We start from the raw sequence: 23,765 nt of genomic DNA on the forward strand, positions 1-23,765 counted from the left end.
CTTGTGGCATTTTGCTGTGAGACAAAACTGCACATTTCAGGGTGGCCTTTTATTGTGGACAGTCTAAGGCACACCTGTGCACTAATCATGATGTCAGATCAGCATCTTGATGTGGCACACCTGTGAGGTGGGATGGATTATCTCAGCAAAGCAGAAGTGCTCACTATCACACATTTAGACAGATTTGTGAACAATGTTTGAGAGAAATGGTACAATTGTGTATCTGGAATGAATTTTAGATCTTTAAGTCCATCTCATGAAAAATGGGAGCAAAAACAAAAGTGTTGCGTTTATATTTTTGTTGAGTTTATAACAAATGTGACAACCAACCCGTGTGACATATAACCCCGTTCTCCCCTACTGTTTTGCTTGTTTATTACCTCTTTTATTACCTATTTTAGCAGTGACTGAAGAGTAGCAACTACATAGTAATCAACCCCTGGTGTCTCCTTTTCATTCCGTTTCTTCATTATTATCTATAACATCGATAATATAGATAGGATTTACTTGGTAATGGTGGCGTGCTTGAATGTAGCTCCTCTTAGCTCTCCTAGTTGGTGCTTCAGTGTGTGAATGTGTGTGAGATTGTTGTCAGTGACAGATCTCTGTCAGGCGGCATATGCTAACAGGCAGGCCTGCCTTGTGTCTTCACCGTGCCCGGGACATTCATAGTGCATAGAGAAAGCAGAAGCAGGGATTTACAGTAGGGCTTGTCTACTGACCCTAAGATCCATAACAATCCCAAGCCTCTTCCCCTCTAAGGCAAGAGCCATCAATCAGTGATCTGGAGCTACATCTAGCCGCGAGCCACCCCATGCAGAACTTCAATGTAATGATAATCACAGAAACGTGGCTATGCCCATCCATCCTGGACGCTACATTGATAGGACAGAACCAGGGACACCTCAAGAACACCTCCCTCAGGAGGATGTCTTTGAGGAAAATTGAAGGATCACATTATGGATAACAATCGTTGACAGATGTGGCAGGGTTTATAACATCTCACCACCTCAAGAGGCAGCAAAACCTCCCGCGGATATTTTAAAAGTACGGGACCCCCCGGTGCCGACCGCCAGCCCAGCATCGGCGGCGCCCCACCCGTCGGCCCGGTTGAAACGCTTCTACGAACCGCCACTGCGCGCTTTCCAAACTTGAGTCCCAAGTTGTGGCCATCGTGTGAATGTGTATGACTGCTGTATGTTTGTGGTGGTGGTCGAAGGGGCCGTAGGTGCTGAATGGCAGCCACGTAGCGATCAAATTGACCAGCGAAAAAATACGCTTTATGGATCCTGTTTGGTTAACAAAGCAAAGCAAGAGGCAACACGTGTAAAAATAAAACGTATTGGCCGCTGTTGTTGTGCTTAAAGCTAGCGCTAGTGTGGTAGATTTGAATGGTATTCATCAAGAGTGCTGAGCAGATAGACTCTAAAGGTTAACGTCAGATCCCTAGATGGACGTGTGTTTGACTTGGTGTTGCACAAGCAATGAAACGATATGTCTATTTGCAGATATTAAGACACATGATACCCCACACACACAGATATAAACGGGTCCTGTAACTAGCAACTTCAGTGCCATTGCGGCCTCAGCCTGCTGCTACTATGCTACTATGAAATCCTATGTCTGATGTCTGATGGAAATCTCCTGAAATAAACCTCTCTGAACACAATGATGATTGTCCTGGCCTCACCCTTTGTCTTGGTCGCCACGGGGGATTCGGCCACCACATTTGGCGTCACGATAACGGATATAACAGGAACTTGATGAGAGACTACCTGTACACTTCGGGACACATCTGTTGGAATGAGATCAGATGGACTGTTGCTGTTGAAAAGTGCTTGTCTGTTCCAGTATCTAAAAATAACTGAGAACTGCTACGGGAGATAATGTGTAAACGGCTGATAGTGCTCTGTGCCAAGTTCAAGGTCACGGCGTGAGCGTCCGGTCTGGGGGACTACACACAGAGGCTCCGTTATGGCCAGGTATCCACGTAGTTCCACTGTTATAACAAAGAAACCGTGTGCAGTTTTATTGACTAAGACTTTGGGGAAATGGCTGGACTGGATTCGAGCTTGTTACGTCGCTCTGTGCTTTATGTACGCTAAGAAAATGAGGAAAAAGACTGGAAACCAACGCCTGTCATCAAGAATGCTGACGGCTCGGGTTACTGCTCCCGCGCAGTCACAAGTGTATGGCGCTGATCATGCTGATAGTGGAGAAGGCCACACGCATACCAACCGCATACCAGCTTGGACTTTCCTGGGCCGCTGGCCACGAAAATTCCACGTCTGGCGGAGTCTGCCAATTATGTAATGGAGGAGCCATCCTCTGTGCCAAAGTTGGATGGACTACATTTCCCATGCAAGCTGATCACGTTTCGAAATATCTGAACTTGAGACTCGGCTGCAGAGGGCTCTCGCACCCTATTCTCTTTTTATCTTCGTTCAGTGTTTAAGCTGTTGCTTGTTGGTCCCATTCATATGTAGTTTGCTGCAGTAATGTGTTACACCTATGCATTGTCTTCTACATTACTCATAAAGAGTGTTTTTGTGTTTTGTTGGAGGTTTCTGTTAGGCCATTCAAATATGTATGGTTACATCTGATTTTGGTAGAAGTATTTACTTCTAAATGGAGGAATGTGGTAGATTTGAATGGTATTCATCAAGAGTGCTGAGCAGATAGACTCTAAAGGTTAACGTCAGATCCCTAGATGGACGTGTGTTTGACTTGGTGTTGCACAAGCAATGAAACGATATGTCTATTTGCAGATATTAAGACACATGATACCCCACACACACAGATATAAACGGGTCCTGTAACTAGCAACTTCAGTGCCATTGCGGCCTCAGCCTGCTGCTACTATGCTACTATGAAATCCTATGTCTGATGTCTGATGGAAATCTCCTGAAATAAACCTCTCTGAACACAATGATGATTGTCCTGGCCTCACCCTTTGTCTTGGTCGCCACGGGGAATTCGGCCAGCACACTAGCTTTAGCGTGAGCCACAAGTGCAGTGGCGTTGGGTGACATACACACACGTTTACAGTGACGTCATGACGTTGCTCTCTTGCCGGCTCCATGACTGGCTCTGGTCGGTGTGAATCCAACCAGCCCGGAGCTGGCTCTTGGTTCTTTTTTGGTGTGAAAAGGGGTATGTGTGTGAATGAATGGAACCTGGGACCCTGTAAAGCGCTATATAAATCCAATCCATTATTATTATTAATTCACTCCATCTGTTTGAACTGTTTCCTTCTGGTAGACTTTACAGGTCCATTAAATACAGAACTATCAGATTCTGTCTGGATGCAATAATCTCTCTCAACAAACTGAAATCCCTAGTGCAATGTTACAATATGCCCTTTTAACACTGTCACTTTGTATCTGACACCTGCATGCTTTAATAATATATTTGTAATACTAGATTCGTGTTTTATAATGTTTTTATTGTATGCACCACGCAGGAGTTTGTCGTTTTGCTCAGTACAATGAAAATAAAGGCTTTTTTTTGGGCAAGAACCAAAATTACTGGACTAAAAGTGTTTAAGAGACCTAACACAATGGTCATCCAAGGGAAACCACCTGCAGCCTATTTCACAAGACACATGTTGGTGATGACCAGTGTTGGGAACGTTACTTTAAAAAAGTAATTAGTTATAGTTACTCACTACTTGCTCCAAAAAGTAACTGAGTCAGTTGAAATGAGTAGAACAGACAAGTAGCCTACTTGTAGGCTACATAACCTTCAATAAGTATTGCACATAAACAGACAGCAAGATAAGAGGTTTATCCTGCACTTCAAGTAGGCTATTTCGTTCTCAACTAAAGTAAACATTCTTTGACGTTAAACAGCTGTTGCGACCCGCTAATCGTAATATAGTAACGTGCATAAATTGTAACTTATAATAGAGATCGGGAAACACAAAGCACTTAGGGTGTATTCACACATGCCGTATTTAGTTCGGTTGAAACGAACTCAGATGCACTTCTGCCTTCGGTGCGCATCTTTCAGGCAGGTGTGAATACAGCAATCGCACTCGGGTGCGGACCAAACAAACGCTCCGAGACCCAGCTGAAGAGGTAGTCTCGATGCGTTTCCAAACGCACTCTGCTGCAGTTCGTTTGTGGTGTGAATTTGTTCGGACTCGATCCGACCCAAATGCAGGAGGCACTGTGCCTTTTCTTTCTTTTCTTTTTTAATAAATAGCCGTCAGCTTCACATTATGGGAAAGTGTTGTTGTCACCATTATTAGGAAGATTAGTTGTGGTTTGACCGGGAGCCCAGAACAATATAAATGCTGAATGTGTTCAGCGATCAGATGAAGGAGAGGGGAGCGTCTCTCGCACAGTGCCAACAGGTTCACGCTGCGCAAGAAGTGTGTGTTTTTATTTTGCTTCCCATGTACGGGACCGTCAATACTATCCCCGTGTCAGTTTGGAGCTGAACTGCGCCGACCCAGCTGATACACAGCTTAATCAGCTGAGTGTCAGCTTGAGCCTATTCTTCTCGCGTGACGCGCATCCAGCACCAAAAATACAGTAAAAATGATGTTTCACATCGTACTATCGTAGGCTACAAGCCACATAACGTGGCATTGACATAAGGCTACACATTATGACCATATGAAACAACAATAATTTGATGTTTTTCCTCTTTATTTATAGGTTAGATGTAGGCCCTTTTATTATTTTTAGCCCCATATTATATCAATGATATATATTTCGCAGTTTAAACTTCGTGCTTCCTGTTTCTCTCCACCCCAGAATGTCTGTCCAATGAATGAATGACCTCAGATCACGTGTGGTTTTGCTTCGTAATGCTGGTTCACTTGCAAAAGGGGCAATATGAAAGTGGACCACACCAAACAAAAAAAATCAAAACTCTATTTGGTCTGGACCAAAGCAAGTGCACTAGCGGACTTTCCCAGTGTGAATACACCCTTACTCACAAGGACAACACACTCAGGGAAAGCTAGGTTGCGTTCCGAATCGCATACTTTCTACTATATAGTATGTAGAAAAAAGATTTAGGATGTCCCGATTCTTGTGGCCAGATTTAGGATGGTTAGAATACCCGGATGGTCTACTTCATGCGGCCAAGATTGTTAGTGTTGAAAAGTGCATCCTATTTGGGCGATTCTGACCCACAATCCAGTGCGCATGTGAAGTGACGTAACATCGACGAAGCCTATAGGTCCATGTTATGAAAACAAACGGGGATGCGACGGATATAAAACCAAGAGGCAAGATCAAGGCGCAATGTTATGATGAAATAAGAGAGAAAAGTATGTCCCAATAGTATGTCTACTGCATCCTAACTAGATTCTTTTTATCGTCGGATGTAGTATGTAGAATAGAAAAAAGAAAGAGTATGCGATTCGGAACGCAACCCTAGTTTCAACCGTGGATTGATAGGTGGTTACTGCAGCAACTTGCATGCTCACACAACAGAGAGAGAAAGAAACTTCACTAAACAGGCTGACTGACGTGGCGGCGCTAACTGACAGTTATGTCATCCACACTGAATAACACACATCTTAAAACACTATAAGAAATAACAATCGCTTATCTTGTTGTTAACCCACCGGTCTCCTTACTAGCAGTTTGTGTAGTATGGAGCCAGGGGTGTGTTCGGATTACACAGTTTATTCAATCAATTCATAGTAGCGCACCGCATTTAACGTTCAGTAACGATAACGGCGTTGTAACAACGGAAACAGTAATTAGTTAGATTACCCCGTTACTGAAAAAATAACGGCGTTACCTAACGCCTTTATTTTAAACAGCGTTATTCCCAACACTGATGATGACCAATTCCAAGTGCTCCATATGACCAGAATCAGAGCAGAGTGAGGCTAAACAACCTTTAAGGCCTATGTCCCTGTCTGTCTGGTTGGCCTCAGCACTACTGTTGCCCCGCAGTGCATTAACCCCTCTGATGATTGCCTAGTACAATTGACATCGGGCAGGAGAAGGAAGTAGAAGATGACGCAGTCAAGAAAATACTGTAGCTGCTTTTTTCATTAAGTCATCGGGTGGTCAACAAAAAGTGGGATCGAAAAATGTGGTCAGTTTCAATTAAATAGAGACATTGACATTTACTCCCTGTCATTTCTCTACCTTTTCCTTTACCGATTGTCCATGTGAAGATTTTGATGTATATTAGGTACTATGTTTATTCTAGTTGTGTTAGGAGCCCTCCCTGTATTTGATCCAATTACCTGCTTTATGTCAATGGGTTTTACTTGAGGTAAAAAAAAAATCAAAAACAAAAGGGTTCAATAAGAAATAAAAAAAAATAGCCAACTCTATTTACCTTGTTCTAATGTATTTAAACAAAAGAACAGTGATTTTTTAGAAGTTGTTTCAGAAATGATTGGCACATTTACAAAACTGATCCTTATAAGTGCCATTTTCCTGATCGTTGTAAGTTGAGTTTCCTATGATACAGCACTTTTTGCTCCAGTCTTTACTCACTGTAGGCCAGTCCTTCATCTCCAGGTAATTTGTGGAGCAGCTCTGGCTCGACTGGAAAACAAAGGTCTGGACTGACACTTTGATGGTCTCTTCAGCTGGAGCATCTATGACCCAACGGCAGGAGGTGTAAGGGGGATAGGCCCCAGGGAAGGAGGGCGAGGTCAGGGTCTGGTTGGTGAATGTGGCATTCAGAGTCCCACCACAAACCACTGCAGAACATTTAAAAAAAAAACACAACATAAAAAGAATTGTAGCCATTCACAAGTTGCTAACAACTCAGTGGAGAATGCAACAAATATAACAGTGCCTGAAATTGTAGTATACTAGAGTCCTGTATGATTTTCTAAACAATATTAACTATCTTTAATATTGCTCTGCAAGCTTATAAAATATCTCAGTAACATTGGAATGCTTGTCTCCCGACACTGGAAAACTGTGTCTCTGGAAGATCACTATGGTCCATCCTCTTAAACTAAACACCTAAAATTAAACTGGCCACAATCAGAAAAAACAAAAGGGCCTAGAGACAGAATTACCGAGAAAACACATTACTTAATTTACAGAAGAAAAAGAAACTAGAAAATTCCCACGGAAATTTTGAACATGCCTGCTGACAGCTAGCCTGGCATTTTGCAGCAATCCCTATCGGCCGGGCTTAAAATGCTTTGGTGGGGGCAGCTTGTGATGTAGTGCTTAGAACCCCGTTAAGCTAAGGTTTTTGTCTAGGCTGAGAGAGTTATTATGAGTTTCTTGATAAGCGAGGGACGTGGCCAGTCAAACCTTTTTCATTTGCGGCTTAATAACAGCTCCACTATGTGAAAGATTGGTTAGAAAAGCAATATAACAACATTTAAATTGGGGATGCATGTTCTGCGATATTTTTGCATTTCTGAGTAATGGTGCGGGAGGAGTTACCCAAAATTTTACGTGAGAATAAGAATAATCCTTTAGTATGCGGGATAGTAATACTACAGTATGTGCTGCCTTTGCAGGCAGGCAATAAGTATAAGCAATAGTAATATGTGCTACCCTTCTGCCATGCAAATAATAACTTTTACATTTAAACATTTTAACTTAAGTAAATTTTCCTAACCTGTGTGTGTTATTAATGGACAGGATTGCTGGCTACCAAGGCAGTTGCAGAAGACTATTTGAATACAGGCAATTTGGGTTGAGGCTTTTCAGATGGAAATGAAGCCTTGTTTGTGCAATGTAAGAAAGTAAAAAATGTCTTACATGGCACAGCTCTGTAGGTAGCATTGAAGCCTTGTCTCTGTACTGAGCTGTCACTGACAAATTGGATAGCCAAGAAGTTTCCACTCGATACGAAATAAGAGGGAATGGAGTTTCCACAAAATGTTCCAACCAGAGGGAAGTGAATGTTGTCACCATCATAAACCTGATAGAGATACACATACATTAAATACATCAACAGAAAATAGCAAATACATTTTGTCATAGGGTTATTGGCAATGCAGTTACAGTATAATCATATTTTCAAAACATTACTTTAGAGACTAAGACTTATCTGACAAAGATATGGGTAGCACTAGATTACAGTTAAATGATGGTAATAATGGGTTTATATTGAGATAATGAAAAACGTAATACCTTAGTAATAACATGTTATTACATGTTATGGTTTGTGGTACCACAAACCACTGCAGAACATTTTAAAAAAAAACACAACATAAAAAGAATTGTAGCCATTCACAAGTTGCTAACAACTCAGTGGAGAATGCAACAAATATAACAGTGCCTGAAATTGTAGTATACTAGAGTCCTGTATGATTTTCTAAACAATATTAACTATCTTTAATATTGCTCTGCAAGCTTATAAAATATCTCTATTACTAGGGCTGTCAAATGATTACAATTATTAATCCGATTAATCACAGGATTCTGTGGATTAATCACGATAAATTTTACCATTCGAAATATGCCCGAAAAATTCGAATTTCTCTGTATATTGTTATACGAATGGAAAGATAAATGACAGAGGGTGGATATGTACATTTCAAATTAGTATGTTTATTAATTGAAAATCCAAATGATGGTTATAATAGGCCTACTGAAAATACATTTAAATCAAACTAAAATATATACCTACCACACCCCCCTAATTCAATTGGTCTGTCTCTTTACTATGTCTTTGGGCAAATATAGGCTATACATGGCATTTATTTGGTGAATCTATAGGTTGTGCACTCTTGAATACAACTTGATTACAGTCCTGTCTGTCTGTCTGTGCGACCACGTCCTAGGGGACTGTTCATATGTGCCAGGAAGCCGACGTTATGTTGATGTCTAATCGCACACACCTCTGAAAACTGCAGACATTTGTGTACTCGCGGGCTCTGAACAGAATGGACAATGTTTCTCCTCCTGTTGCTTCGACATCAACTGCCACCCGCGGCAGTTGATTATATATACTATCAATTCCCGCGACAGACGTGGCCGTTAGCAGTTTAAAACACGGCACGGGCTAGCGTGCTGCTATGTTTAGCTGCGCGCAGCTACTGATCCTGGGTCAGCCACAACGTTAGAGTGACTGTAGTAGTGCAGAGCCGTCAGGATGTACGGGGCGGATCATTCTGCACATGCGTTAAAAAAATTAACGCGTTCATTCCAGAAATTAATCACCCTGCATTAACACGTTAATTTTGACAGCCCTAGTTATTACCAAAGGTAATCACTACGTTATAGCTTGGAAATAACAATGGTAATATTCTGGCTGAAATTCTATGTAACACTGTGATAATGGCACTATAACTAAGAGTAATAATGGAAACAAATTTAAAGATTGAGATAACTAGAACTATTTGGTAATAGGGTTAGTACATTCATCATTTACACACATGAAAATAATAAAATGGTTATATTACTCTTATCCTGTATCTTCTATGTATTGTTCACTCTGAGAATGTTTAAAATAAACAGAATAATCCCATTCTGCTGTATAAAGGCTGCAGGCTGGGAGTGAACGTCGTCATATATTGGGTTAAGGAGCCTGAACCTTTTCAGCAGGAAAGATCATTAACTCATTTTGTTTCGTCTTATTATTGAATATTTTAACTTTCTCACAAGGGTAAAGTGTATTTCGACATCCACAGTTATATGGTGGTAAAGTTTTCTGTGCAACTTTAGTGGGAGAGCCTGAAAGCCTGCTGCTGAGATGCTTCCAAAAACTGCACTCATTATTATGTGATCTCACAAGTCTTGCGTGACCATTTCATGCTGCCCCCACTGCCAATCTACTCGACTACATGTTGCATTAGATTGTGTATTTTTCAGTGACAAATCAGTGACAAGAGTATTACTTCAGAGGACATGTTCATGTTTAATTAAATACTGTCATGTAAACTTCATAGTACAACTTTGAGCAGTTTTGCCTATAGATCTACATGGTTATTTCAAAGAAAACAACCACCAGTGTTTCAAGGTTATCCCTGTACCTCTGGATGTTTGCTTTGAGCTAAATATTACCATGAAATCAAATAGAAACAGGCCTTATACTATAGTAATAACCTATTTTGATTTTAACAAAGTTCCATCTAATTTTGAAGGTATTACTCTGATAGTAGCCTATAATATTGTAAAAACATCAACCCATATTACCTTATTATTTCCATGTTATAACACAAATCTACATTACCATATTACCATTTCTGAATCCAAATATTGCACTGATATTATAATTTTATTATTTTCATAATACCAAAGTATTACTGCACTATTACCAGAGTTTTGAACTATAACAATAACCATCTTAAAATTTGTTTCCTAATTATAATTGTAAGGTATAGTGCCATTATCACCTGATAACATATCATTTCAGTCAAATATTATAAATACCCTCATTGTTATTACCAAGCTATTACCTAGTTGTTGTATTTACTATAACTTTTTAAAATTTTTGTTACCGTTACTGTAATGTAAAGTGCTACCAAGTTATGTTGTGTCTGTCTGAAATTCTGTTAAAGAATAAATACATTATTATAATAGATAAATTATTATATTCATATTTCAATGACTGTGGGTGTTTTACTTTGACATAGTCGTAGCGGCAAGTAGAGGAGCTCTCAAGCTCAAATGAGTTGAAGGTCAGGTTAATAACCCTGTTGACTGGCATCTCAATGGTCCACAGGCAGTCCATCCGGGGCTCATAGCGCCCATCCAGGTTTGGATCAGGAGAACCAAACATGCCCATGGGCATGGACAGGTACCCACCACATCCCTGTGCAGGACCTGCATGCAAATCAGAAACAAACACTTCAAACTAGTTAGTCTGATTTTTTTTATCTGAAGTTTGTCGACTGATGTTTCCCTCTACTGTCCCTGACAGAATGTCCAATTAATCAAGTTGGCAGAGTAAAATGGGTAGCTCTTTAGTGGTTCTTTATTTAAAGCGGCTACGAGTAACATTTAAATATCTTTTAAACAGCCTCATGTTTCCTCTGATAATCATAAATTACCTTTAACAGCAAACGAGACCATCAGTGCAAAAAGAAAGACGTTTTTATTACTGCTTTTGGTCTGGTCGCACACCCAGTCCGATTTTCGGTTCGCTCGTGCAGGCTCTATGGTCACATATCCGTATTGGTCGCAGATTTCAGTGTGGCGCAGCAACGTGATTTGAGAAGCCTATCCATCCAGGGAAGGGGAGCGGGAGCCTTGTTTGAGACAGTTATTTGTCGTCATAATGACTGATAACGGGGCTGAGCCATCAAAGAAAAAAAAGAGAATGCAATGAAGAAAAGCTAAAAGGGAGAGTGATATAGGCTACGGGCGGGACGAGGGCTTTGCCAAGCAACGTGTATACAATTTCACGAGAGCGAACTAGACTGCAGTGTTTACTCCTACATGAATGAGCGGTTGGTACTAACACAAAGTTTGCTTTGCTTCACCATCATCAGATAACCATTATCTGAAATAGTCATTATTTACATCAACAACACAAACACATTACACAATACATTGATGTATTGTATTATGACTTGCCTTAGGACTACGGATGTGAATTAGCATTTATGCTAACTCCGGCATATTTACATTGATGCTCTGCTGACATGTTGATTAATATGCACTGTCCTAATCAAATAAAACTAATAATAATAATAATAATTACCTCATCGTGATCCATACTAACTGCCGTCTCTCGTTCATTCGCTTTCTGTGAGGACACGTAATCTTTCAGCTCCGTGAGCGAGAGTAGTTAGGTGACACTGCTGCATCAACTCATTGCAATCAGGTGTGTGCACTGACTGGCATTAGTTGATGCAGTGTCAAAACCACTCTCACGGAGCCGAAAAGAGTCCTCACACTTTCAACACACGGACATGCACTACAGGTGAAACTCGAAAAATTAAAATATCGTGCAAAAGTTCATTTATTTCAGTAATTCAACTTTAAAGGTGAAACTAATATATTATATAGACTCATTACATGCAAAGTGAGATATGTCCCGTCCTGGGAGAGGGATCCCTTACTCTGTCGACTCTCCCTGAGATTTCTTAATTTTTTTTTATTCCCGGTAAAGGGTTTTTACTGGGAGTTTTTTCTCAGCCTAGCTAAGGGTGTAAGGGCAGGGTGTCATATTGTATCATATTGTATCATATATCATATTGTATGAAATATAAAGCCCACTGAGACAAATGTATTTGTGATTTTGGGCTATACAAATAAAACTGATTTGATTTGATTTATGTGAAGCCTTTATTTGTTATAATTGTGATTATTATGGCTTACAGTTTATAAAAACCCCAAATTCAAAATCTCAGAATATTAGAATATTACATAAAATCAATAAAAAAAGCAATTTAAATACAGAAATGTCGGCCCTCTAGAAAGTATAATCATCCATATGTACTAAGTACTTGGTTTGGGCCCCTGTTGCATGAATTCTTGCCTCAATGCGGCGTGGCATGCAGGCCCGGTTCTAGACAGTTAGATTAGGGTGGGCCTGTAGAAATTTTAGGTGGGCACACTGGGCAGAGAGACCGATGATGCGAGCGCGCGAGCAGCATTTTTTTGCCCTTGTAAGATCTCTGCGTCTGCTTTTTGGCACATTTACTGTGAATTGTGTAGAACACTATATACAAATAAACTTTGAGTGTTGCTGTGTGGGAGATTTGATTCTTTCATGTTTTTTTTCGAAAATGCTTATGAATAACATATAATATACATTATATACAACATATTTGTATATCGCAGTATTAACTGTAGGCAGCCTGAGCTGATTGAAGAGGAAGCTTTGGGACTGGGAAACCTGGATGGTGGTAGTCCAGAGCTATACACACTATATAGATATATAGTCTTTCCACTATTGGCTCCGATGTCCAGCTGGGTAAATATAGTAGCCAGCCGAGGTCACAACCCTGCTAGGGGGGTCCGGGGGTATGCCCCCCCGGGAGATTTTTTTTTACCTTTTTAAAGTGAAATGCATGAATCTGGTGCACTTTGAGAGGAAAATTAAGAGGCTAAATCTGAGGAATTTTGTGTCAACAAATAATTTGGAGACACTGGGTCGGATGAATTAGAAGCTATTGAAGAAAGACACATGGATTTTCCATAGAAATATCAATTTGAAATAAAATATTATGCAGTGTCCTCTGGGATGGGCTTGGTGCTCCGTTTCTTTTACGGGACATATTTTTCTGTAATATAATGAATTCATTTAAATGCAGTGAGAGGAACGAAGCAGAAGAACTCTGTTGTCCAGTTATCTTTTTTTCCACAGACGAGGCTCAAATAGGCTATAGACTATACACAGTGCATGGGCAACGGAGGGCAGCCCCATTTTCAAATATTTTTAAATAAACTCAATACACTGTGCATGCCAGGACTTGAACGTCCATGGCATGCACAGTTAACCTCGGATTACCTCCCAGATGAACTGATTAAATCATTTTGCTATTAACTATCTACCAAAACATTGTATTCCATTTAATGTATGATAATTTACATTTACATAATATGATCAAACACACAAACAAAAACAAAAAAAAAAAAAAAAAAAAAATTGGGGGGGCCCCCCTGGCATTCGGGACCCTAAGCAACCGCTCATTTCACTTATGCCTCGGGCCGGCTCTGCTGACCAGTGACCACTATAAGCGGGTGGGTAACTTGGAGGCAGGCTGTCCTGCCCAATTATACTGTACAATTAGAAGCAAATGGTAATGGTATATTCTTTAGTATTAATTAATAGTCTGAATTTTATTTGACATTTTCTTGGACAGCGAATGAACAGGTCCGTTGGATAGTGGGTCTGGAATTCTACCTAAAAAAAAAATATATATATATATATTTTTTTTTGATTGGGTGGGCACGGCCCACCCTTGCCCCTGGCTACTGCCGGTAGCCAGGGGCAAACCACTGGTAACTGGTTGACTGACCATGGTATTACTGTGTTGATTGGCCAGACAACTCTCCTGACCTGAACCCAATAGAGAAACTATGGAGTATTGTCAAGAGGCAGATGAGACACACCAGACCCAACAGTACAGATGAGCTGAATGCCTCTATCAAAGCAACCTGGGCTTCCATAACACCTCAGCAGTGCCACAGGCTGATAGCATCCATGCCACGCCGCATTTAGGCAATAATTCGTGCAAAAGGGGCCCAAACCAAGTACTTAGTACATATGCATGATTATACTTTCTAGAGGGCCGACATTTCTGCATTTAAAATATTTTTTTTATTGATTTTATGTAATATTCTAATTTTCTGAGATTTTGAATTTGGGGTTTTTATAAACTGTAAGCCATAATAATCACAATTATAACAAATAAAGGCTTCACATATCTCACTTTGCATGTAATGAGTCTGTATAAGATATTATTTTCACCTTTAAAGTTGAATTACTGAAACAAATGAACTTTTGCACGATATTCTAATTTTTCGAGTTTCACCTGTATATTGCGCCCTTCTCAGTTCACACTCGCACGGCTGGCACAAGCTAGAAAACAGCTTTGCGACAGCGGGCGTCGTAAAAATACTACCGCTTTTGTCCAAAGGGGCCGCCAACGGACCATGCTACTCGTAGTGGCTTTAATATAATCACAGAATGATATGATGTGGGCAAGGGTCCATGGGCCTATCACAGGATATGTGAAGTGTTGGCCAGGAGTTGCCAAGCTTTCATAGTGGGAGCAATAAACGGATGTGGAAACTTTATTAATTAATTGAAAAGTGGCAAAGTGCGAGTGCCCCCTACTTGGCCATGTTCATCTGTGCCATGCTTAAGTGCGATAATCCCCCCTCCCTCTTCCCCCACTGGCCCGTCCTCCCACTCCCCACACGTTCATCCAGCCAAATTTGCAGCAAATATTCCACTTCCACATCAGACCGGCAACCCTCATATAAACTGACATCAGGACCTCTCTCTATGCTCATGCTCGCACATGAATATTCACAGGGCCGCTGGAAGGGATTTATAACTGGGGGTGCTGCTGAGGGTAGGGGGTATGGGGGTAATATTAATTCTCAAACAACATTAATCTCAATGCTAAGCAAGCATCATGCCTGGGCCATACATCCTATGTTACCTCTGCAGTGGGTCTGTGTGTCTGAGCTCATGGACCCCTGTAAGGGGTCCGAAGGGATCCTCCTCTTACGCAATTATAAGAAACAAACTCTATTTTTATGTTTTCTTGTGCATTCTAGCACCTTATCCACATTTTAAAAGTGTGTCTTCAATGCCATTGTGTTGTTATCACAACCAAGGCAAATGGTCCCCCTTCCCCACACTCCTCCGGCGCAAAAGCGTGAGTTTATTTTTAAGCAGATAATGGCCGCTTACGCTAGCGTTATAGGGTAACAGGCAGCCAACTGGCACTGCAATGAGAAGCGTCTCAGCTAAGCCCCCGTGCATTTGAAGATGTTTTAGGTGTGATTCCACAGTAGTGCCTGAATAAGCTGTGGAGTAATACTCCCAAAACATTCACAACTAGCTGTTCAATTCAGCCAACGTTGTACTAATTTATACCACATGAAAGAAAAGTTAAAACATTTTTTGTGTAGGCCTATGGTGGGGGAAAAAAAGCAATAGGCATTATAAGTGTCATACATACTGTACAGGTCCTTCTCATATAATTAGCATATTGTGATAAAGTTCAATATTTTCTGTAATGTACTGATAAACATTAGACTTTCATATATTTTAGATTCATTACACACAACTGAAGTAGTTCAAGCCTTTTATTGTTTTAATATTGATGATTTTGGCAGAAAAGTAAAGAAAAACCAAAAATCCCTATCTCAAAAAATTTGCATATTTCATCCGACCAATATAAGAAAAGTGTTTTTAATACAAAAAAGTCAACCTTCAAATAATTATGTTCAGTTATGCACTCAATACTTGGTCGGGAATCCTTTCGCAGAAATGACTGCTTCAATGTGGCGTGGCATGGAGGCAATCAGCCTGTGGCACTGCTGAGGTGTTATGGAGGCCCAGGATGCTTCGATAGCGGCCTTAAGCTCATCCACAGTGTTGGGTCTGGTGTCTCTCAACTTCCTCTTCACAATATCCCACAGATTCTCTATGGGGTTCAGGTCAGGAGAGTTGGCAGGCCAATTGAGCACAGTAATACCATGGTCAGTAAACCATTTACCAGTGGTTTTGGCACTGTGAGCAGGTGCCAGGTCTTGTTGAAAAATTAAATCTTCATCTCCATAAAGCTTTTCAGCAGATGGAAGCATGAAGTGCTCCAAAATCTCCTGATAGGTAGCTGCATTGACCCTGCCTTTGATAAAACACAGTGGACCAACACCAGCAGCTGACATGGCACCCCAGACCATCACTGACTGTGGGTACTTGACACTGGACTTCAGGCATTTTGGCATTTCCTTCTCCCCAGTCTTCCTCCAGACTCTGGCACCTTGATTTCCGAATGACATGCAAAATTTGCTTTCATCCGAAAAAGTACTTTATACCACTGAGCAACAGTCCAGTGCTGCTTCTCTGTAGCCCAGGTCAGGCGCTTCTGTCGCTGTTTCTGGTTCAAAAGTGGCTTGACCTGGGGAATGCGGCACCTGTAGCCCATTTCCTGCACACGCCTGTGCACGGTGGCTCTGGATGTTTCTACTCCAGACTCAGTCCACTGCTTCCGCAGGTCCCCCAAGGTCTGGAATCGGTCCTTCTCCACAATCCTCCTCAGGGTCCGGTCACCTCTTCTGGTTGTGCAGCGTTTTCTGCCACACTTTTTCCTTTCCACAGACTTCCCACTGAGGTGCCTTGATACAGCACTCTGGGAACAGCCTATTCGCTCAGAAATTTCTTTCTGTGTCTTACCCTCTTGCTTGAGGGTGTCAATGATGGCCTTCTGGACAGCAGTCAGGTCGGCAGTCTTACCCATGATTGCGGTTTTGAGTAATGAACCAGGCTGGGAGTTTTTAAAAGCCTCAGGAATCTTTTGCAGGTGTTTAGAGTTAATTAGTTGATTCAGATGATTAGGTTAAGAGCTCGTTTAGAGTACCTTTTCATGATATGCTAATTTTTTGAGATAGGAATTTGGGGTTTTCATGAGCTGTATGCCAAAATCATCAGTATTAAAACAACAAAAGACCTGAAATATTTCAGTTGGTGTGCAATGAATCTAAAATATATGAAAGTTCAATTATTATCATTACATTATGGAAAATAATCAACTTTATCACAATATGCTAATTATATGAGAAGGACCTGTATATCAAGGATTGGGTGACCAGTTCTCAAAGTTTTAATTTGCTTTCTCTCACCCCTTCCAACCAAATGTCTCTAAACAGTGAGTGATGCAGGAGTAGCCTATAAAGTACAGGTTATTTTTTTTACTGATTGGGGCCCACCCAATCAGATTCATGGAATAAAATAAAATAAAATATAAAATATATATTTTTTTAATGTTTAATTGTCTTTTCTCATACAGTATATGTATTTTCTTGAATACATTTATAATTTATTTTATTTATATCGGCTTTATGCAACAGCATGGTCGGCGCCGACAGTGGATGGTGGTTCTGTGCACCATAAGTTAGCGGCCTACATGAGCAATGGCTAAACAGCTCTTGAGTCACTTTAAAAAAAACAACCTCTACAAAATGATGATGAAATACCGTTGGACCAGGTTGTGCCTATTTTTTATTATCCTACATCTGATCCGACAGACTGGTAGGCCTGTGTGATATTCTGACATGAGTAAAAGGCATATTAAAATCCTACCGATTTGCAAGTTCTCTCCACTTCATCATTTTATATAGATACATAAGACTCCGCCTTGTGTAGAAGCTCCGGTAAGACCGGGTTTTTGTATGCTGGCCCGCCGTGGCATGATTGCTGTTTCTGAAAGTTTTTCTGAATTAATTCGATTCGTTTGATCCATTTATATTCATGTTTGGGTTGCAGTCACTATTATAACGTTAGCTATGCAGCAGTGTTGGATTTTCTATGAGTGTTTTTATTATGGGATATCCTGAAATGAGTAAAAGGCATATTAAAATGTACTACCGATCTGCAAGTTCTCTCCACTTCATGATTTTATATACATTTTATATGTATACGTGTTTGTTTAAGCTTTAAAAAACCAAGGCCAATCTAGATATTCCTAGGCCCACCCATAAATTACGTTCTAAAACCGCCACTGTGCGTCACAACTCATTCTAAAATTGTGTTTCCATCCCACACTTTGCGCAATATCCCTTTTTCGCACAAATCAAAAACCATCTCAAGCGAGCGTTAAAACTTTTTTTGCGAATCAGGGGATTTAAAAAAAAAATATGGCATTTCCATCACATTTTCTGATACGATATTTCTAAAATGCATAAAATTAATGAAAGCAGGGTAATGGAAACCAAGCTACAGATAGATTAATATTGACCTACCAAGCGTCTCACTGTAAGTAGCTCGCCAGCCAATCCCATTCACTGTGTTATCAGTCCTGAAGACGATGAAGAGCTGGTTGGTGGAGGAGCGCAGGTTGGGTGGAAGCACTGCTCCACAGAATCTACCCAGCAAAGGTGCCATGGTGTCCTGTCCATCATACACTGCCACATAGTCATAACGACAGGCAGAGGATGCCTCCAGGTGGAAGGTGTTAAACCTGTGGAAAGAGAAAACCAGGCCCCCAGGAGCAAAGAAATCATGTTACTGCAAGATACTACCTGTCAATTGTGGTCCATGTTGATACTGACATTTACTCCAATGTAACACGAGAAGAGTATTATGTCTCTGAAAACATTTTCTGGTTATCAATTAAAGACTCGTAATCGAGGCCGGCGGTAGCCATGGGCAGGGGTAGACTCAGCCCACCCAATAGTGCATCATGCCCTCCCAATCAATCAAATGTAATTTAATTTGTTCCGGTTCGAGAGTTAGATGGAGTGGACGCACTTAGTGTGAGCTCCGGTAAACTATCTTTTTATAACATTCCGCACTCATACTATCACACCAAACCGGCTTCAGTTTTTTTTTCGTTTTTGTCAAACACTCCTTTATAGAAGTACAGCCGTCTCTCTAAATGTCTTCTAAGGGTAAAAAGGCGACTCCGAGCGAAAAAGAGGATGCCAATGCTAACGTTAGCTTGGGAGCTATAACCACGCTACTCGAGCAGCACCGGAAGGCGCTGACTGCCGAGTATAAACAAATCATTTGATCAGCTAGACTCAAAGTTAGACCAGATTATACTGACAGTGGAGGACCATGGTCAACGCGTCTCGTCCCTGGACCTTTCTGTGGATGACCTGAGTCAGCGTGTCAGCGACCTCGAGACCATTTGTTCCACTCTGCGTGGTGACAACACAAAGCTAACAGCTAAAGTGGCCGACTTGGAGGGCCGAAGCCGGCAACAAAACATACGCATTCTCGGTTTGCCTGAATCCACTGAAAGCGGACGCCCAACTGAATTTTTTTTGGATTTGCTGCGGGAGGTTTTTGGGATCGAGATGTTGCCAGATCTCCCAGAAGTCGACAGAGCCCATCGCTCCCTTAAAGCTAAACCAGCACCCGACCAGAGACCGCGACCAGTCATTTTGCGCCTGCATCGATACCAGACAAAGGATCTACTCATCAGAGAGGCACGAAGAAGAGGTCAGCTCGAGTTTCGTGGCGAGCCTATTCGGATTGTGGAGGATTACAGCCCCGAAGTGCAGAGCCAGCGTGCAGAGTACCGGGACGTTGTGGCAGAGCTTTACAGTCTGGGACTGAAACCTGCGCTGTTATACCCAGCGCGAGTCCGTCTCACGGTGTCCGATGGAGCCAGAAAATGGATAACCTCACCCCAGGAGGCGCAGAAATACATCGACAAGTCCCCCAAACCTCCATAAAGACACTGTTTAAGGACGTTTAATCCAATGGATGAGAGGTAACACTGTAGCCATATAAGGCAGACGTGCGGCTGTCAGTTAGCGTCTGTGTTTTGCTACACAGCTGATTGTGCAGGTGTTTTGCCTATTTACTAAAGATACAGGCTGTATACAATGGCTACACTCAAATTTACGTGCATTTCAAATGATAAACTATGTCCAGATGGTGTTCATTTTGTTTTGTGGGGGGTGTGCTGTTACCGCATATTATCTGCCCCTATATGCGTGCTGTGGCGTCCTAATGGCTCTTCTATAATGTTTACAGCCGTACATTTAAAGCTGCAGGCATATTTTCAAATATTTGTTAATTCATGTGAGTTTTCCGTTTCATATAACTCTTCTGCTCACTGTTTACACAGTTCAGTTATTCCAAAGTTGATATTCGTTCTCCATAGCCATATTTATTTGGGGCCATTTGAAGCCAAAATACTATTATAGATGTGCTTTTTTTTTTTTTTTTTTTTACAGTTTACCGGAGAAATAGTTAAGCTTTATTGCTCTGCAGAGTTCTACTTGTTAGTTCTAGCTTTAAAGTCGTAAGCTTTACAGTACGTTAGGATATTCTCCCCCGCTTTGTCTGGGAAAGTGGGGAGGGTGGGAGGGCATGTTCGAGGGCTGTATGTGTTTTTATACTAGTGGTCTAACTGTCTTTTTGTTTGGGGCAAACTACTGTGTCACTGCGTGTGTATTATGGCGTATAACTTTGTATGATACCCGGGGGTGATGATACAAGCAGGGGGGTTACCATGGTGAGCTGGAACTTGCGAGGCATGGGCCATCCAATTAAACGAGCCAAGGTTTTTTAACATCTTAAATCTCTAGCTGCCGATATTCTGTTCCTCCAAGAAACTCACATTAGACCATCAGAGCAGACCAGATATTTCAATCTACTTTTTCAAGCAAAGCCCGTGGTGTGGCAATTATTATTATTAAGAAAAACATAGATTTCAGACATATCTCTACAGTAACTGACCCGAATGGTCGTTTCCTTATAGTAACTGGGTAACTTTGCTCTGTTCATGTAACACTTCTTAACATTTATGGCCCAAATATTGATGACACTGCCTTTTTCCGTAAAACCTTTGATATGTTACCCAACCTTTCGGGCACAAATGTGATTGCTGCAGGGGACCACAATGTAATCCTTGATTGGCATATGGACAGGTCATCAAAGAAAACAAGCTACCCTTCTAACTCATCTACAGTTCTGAAAAACTTGATCTCAACTACTAATTTAGTTGACATCTGAAGAATACAGCACCCCACAGACAGACTCCTTTTTTTCCAAAATGCACAATTCGTATTGAATATTTTTTATTAGACTCAAGACTCATACCCAACGTAATAGACACCAAATATCACAACATCCTGATCTCGGATCATGCCCCAGCGGCCATTATTCTTGACTTTGGGAGATCCAAACAGCAAGCTAATTGGCATCTACGCCCTTCACTGCTCAACGATAGAAATGTTTGTAAATAAATGTCGGGAAAAATCACTGAATATTTAGAAACCAACTATACCTCGGATGTCTCTGACTCCACCTTGTGGGAAACTTTTAAAGTGTTCATGAGAGGTTATATCATTTCATATGAAGGGTCTTTAAAGAAATCTAGAGAAAGACGTTTGAAAGATATTGACTTGGAGCTCACCTCGCTGGAGACATTATACAGAGGCACAAATGACCCCCAAACTCTGCAAAATATTCTTAGTCTTAAATACGAGTATAACACTATTTTAACAAGTCAAGTGAGTGATCAGCTTCTCAGACTTAAGCAACAATATTTTGAATTAGGCGATAAACCACATACTTTACTGGCCCGCCTGCTCAGAGGGCAACAAGCCAGCAGATCCATACAATAAAATCTAGCAGAGGTGTGGCTTTAACTGACCCGAAACAGATAAATAAACGCTTTAAGGAGTATTATCAGGAGCTGTATAAATCCAAAGCTAATGGTGATATCGACGCATGGTTAAAAAAGCTAGACATACCAAAAATAGACAGCGCCTCCCGCGAGGCCCTAAACTCTGAACTGTCCCCTGCAGAAATCACGGATTTTATAAGAAGTTTGCTGACCAAGTAACCGCGATCCTGCATAGAATGTTCTCCCACTCAACCGAAGTGAATAGGCTCCCACCAACACTGTATAACGCAAACATTTCTCTATTGTTAAAACTAGACAGAGATGAAACTAACCCGTACTTTGCCCCTGGCTATTAGCATAAGAGGGCACGCACTTATAAAGCCAATATCACTAGGTGGGATGGACCATAAGATCTCTCTGTACGCAGATGATATCGCCCTCTTTGTAGCCGACCCCGAGAATTCCATCCCCCACCTAGCCTGGCATTCCCAGACCTGCCACTAGGCGCTGGCAAATTAAATCTGCTGCGCCTGTTGGTCTGGACACTCTCCGTTGAAGCTTTTTCAAAAAGACCAGAAATCTGGGCTCACGTTTCAATTGGTTCTATCTAGTGGTGGGCCGTTATCGGCGTTAACGTGCTGCGTTAACCCCAGACTCTTATCGGCGATAAAAAAAATATCGCCGTTAATCTCTTATTCCACCTCCTGTTCGGCTCAGGGGAGATGGTTCCCTCCAGGGCCGATGGCTGTTCGCCGTCGGGGTGAACCCCCTTCCGTGTGTTCTCTGGTCGGGTAATAGGGACTTTAAGCAGCGGTGTTTTAGGGACGGCTACGGCGCCAGGGAAAGATTCCAACGGGCTCCACTATCACCTAGCAACACTTAGACCAGCTACTTGCTGCAGTTGGTGTAGCGCTCACAACGTCAAAAACTCATTCTGCCGTTGTAAACAGACGGACTACGGCTATGACTCGCTCTGACTACAGCGATAGGAGGTGATGACATAAATTCTCGAATGCTCAAAATTCTACTCGACCGCCGTAGCCGTCCTCTCAACCGTCGTTGCTTAAAGTCCCTAATTATAGCCGGGGGCCGTTGTTGACACTTGAGGAGCCTTTATTGCAGGAGCTTCTCTCACACACCCGCCGCTCTCTCTCTCCATCACTTGCCCACGACACAATCGGGTATTGGAACGCAGGGTGGGTGTGTGTGGCCACCGGTCGCCACGTGACTATAAGTTTCCAAGTTTTAAACACTTCTATCTCTTCAACGTCAACGTCACCGTACCTGAATCCTAAATATCCCCATAGCAGACGCTATATTTCATCGGGGGGAAAACTTTGTTTTGCGCCACAGTTCAGCTTAGACTCGGCCGTAATGCTGCTGCACACACACACACAGACACACACACACGCTGCATGTCAGAGACGAGGGGCGCTACCAAAAAGACGAGAGGAGCGGTTGGAGCAGTTGGAGCGTTTAGAGACACATGCGCGCACATTTATTTACATAAAATCGCAATCGCAGTCATTTGTGCAGTTATGTAAAATGTTTCACTAAGGAAAATGACAGAAAAAGTAACGCACAGTGACTTTGATGAGTAACTTTAATCTGATTACTGGTTTGGAGATAGTAACGCGTTAGATTAGGCCTACTCGTTACTGAAAAAAGAGGTCCGATGCCGGTAACGCGTTACTAAGTAACATCTTGTTGAACATTCATTCATCACCAATTATCATAGTAGAACAGCTTCCTCAAGCAGTTTGTGATGCATGTTGGAAACAGGAGATGAGCCCCTGGTCTGATGCGCCACCTGGCTTGAGAAACACGTTCTCAAAGACTTAGGCCTACTTTTTGTCATTATTTAGGGAGCACACACATATTATGAAAGAATTCAAATGAGCCATTTTAATCTAGATTAATCTAGATTAATTCCAAAATTCAATGAGATTAATCTAGATTAAAAAAATTAATCTATGCCCACCTCTAGTTCTATCTAATATGGGCGGCCCAGAGCCCTTGTATGGTACTCTGGGAAGGACGTAACCGGATGACGACAGTGACGTACATGCGACGTCGAAGCCATGCGTCG

At 41.6% G+C, this 23,765-nt stretch overlaps 1 protein-coding gene across 1 annotated transcript in view; it reads right to left on the reverse strand.

The window, feature by feature from the left end:
• Positions 1-23,765, reverse strand: part of cubn (cubilin (intrinsic factor-cobalamin receptor)) — a gene marked incomplete at both ends in the record, with an annotated part of 365,190 nt that overhangs the window by 34,943 nt on the left and 306,482 nt on the right. Inside the window, 4 exons of the mRNA XM_080049812.1 lie at positions 6,477-6,685; positions 7,713-7,875; positions 10,525-10,724; positions 18,333-18,550. Coding sequence (XP_079905938.1) covers positions 6,477-6,685; positions 7,713-7,875; positions 10,525-10,724; positions 18,333-18,550 — 790 coding nt within the window. The remainder of the gene's footprint in view (positions 1-6,476; positions 6,686-7,712; positions 7,876-10,524; positions 10,725-18,332; positions 18,551-23,765) is intronic.

This window comes from Ammodytes marinus (genome assembly GCF_949987685.1).
Source record: "Ammodytes marinus genome assembly, chromosome: 21".
Taxonomy (NCBI): domain Eukaryota; kingdom Metazoa; phylum Chordata; class Actinopteri; order Uranoscopiformes; family Ammodytidae; genus Ammodytes; species Ammodytes marinus.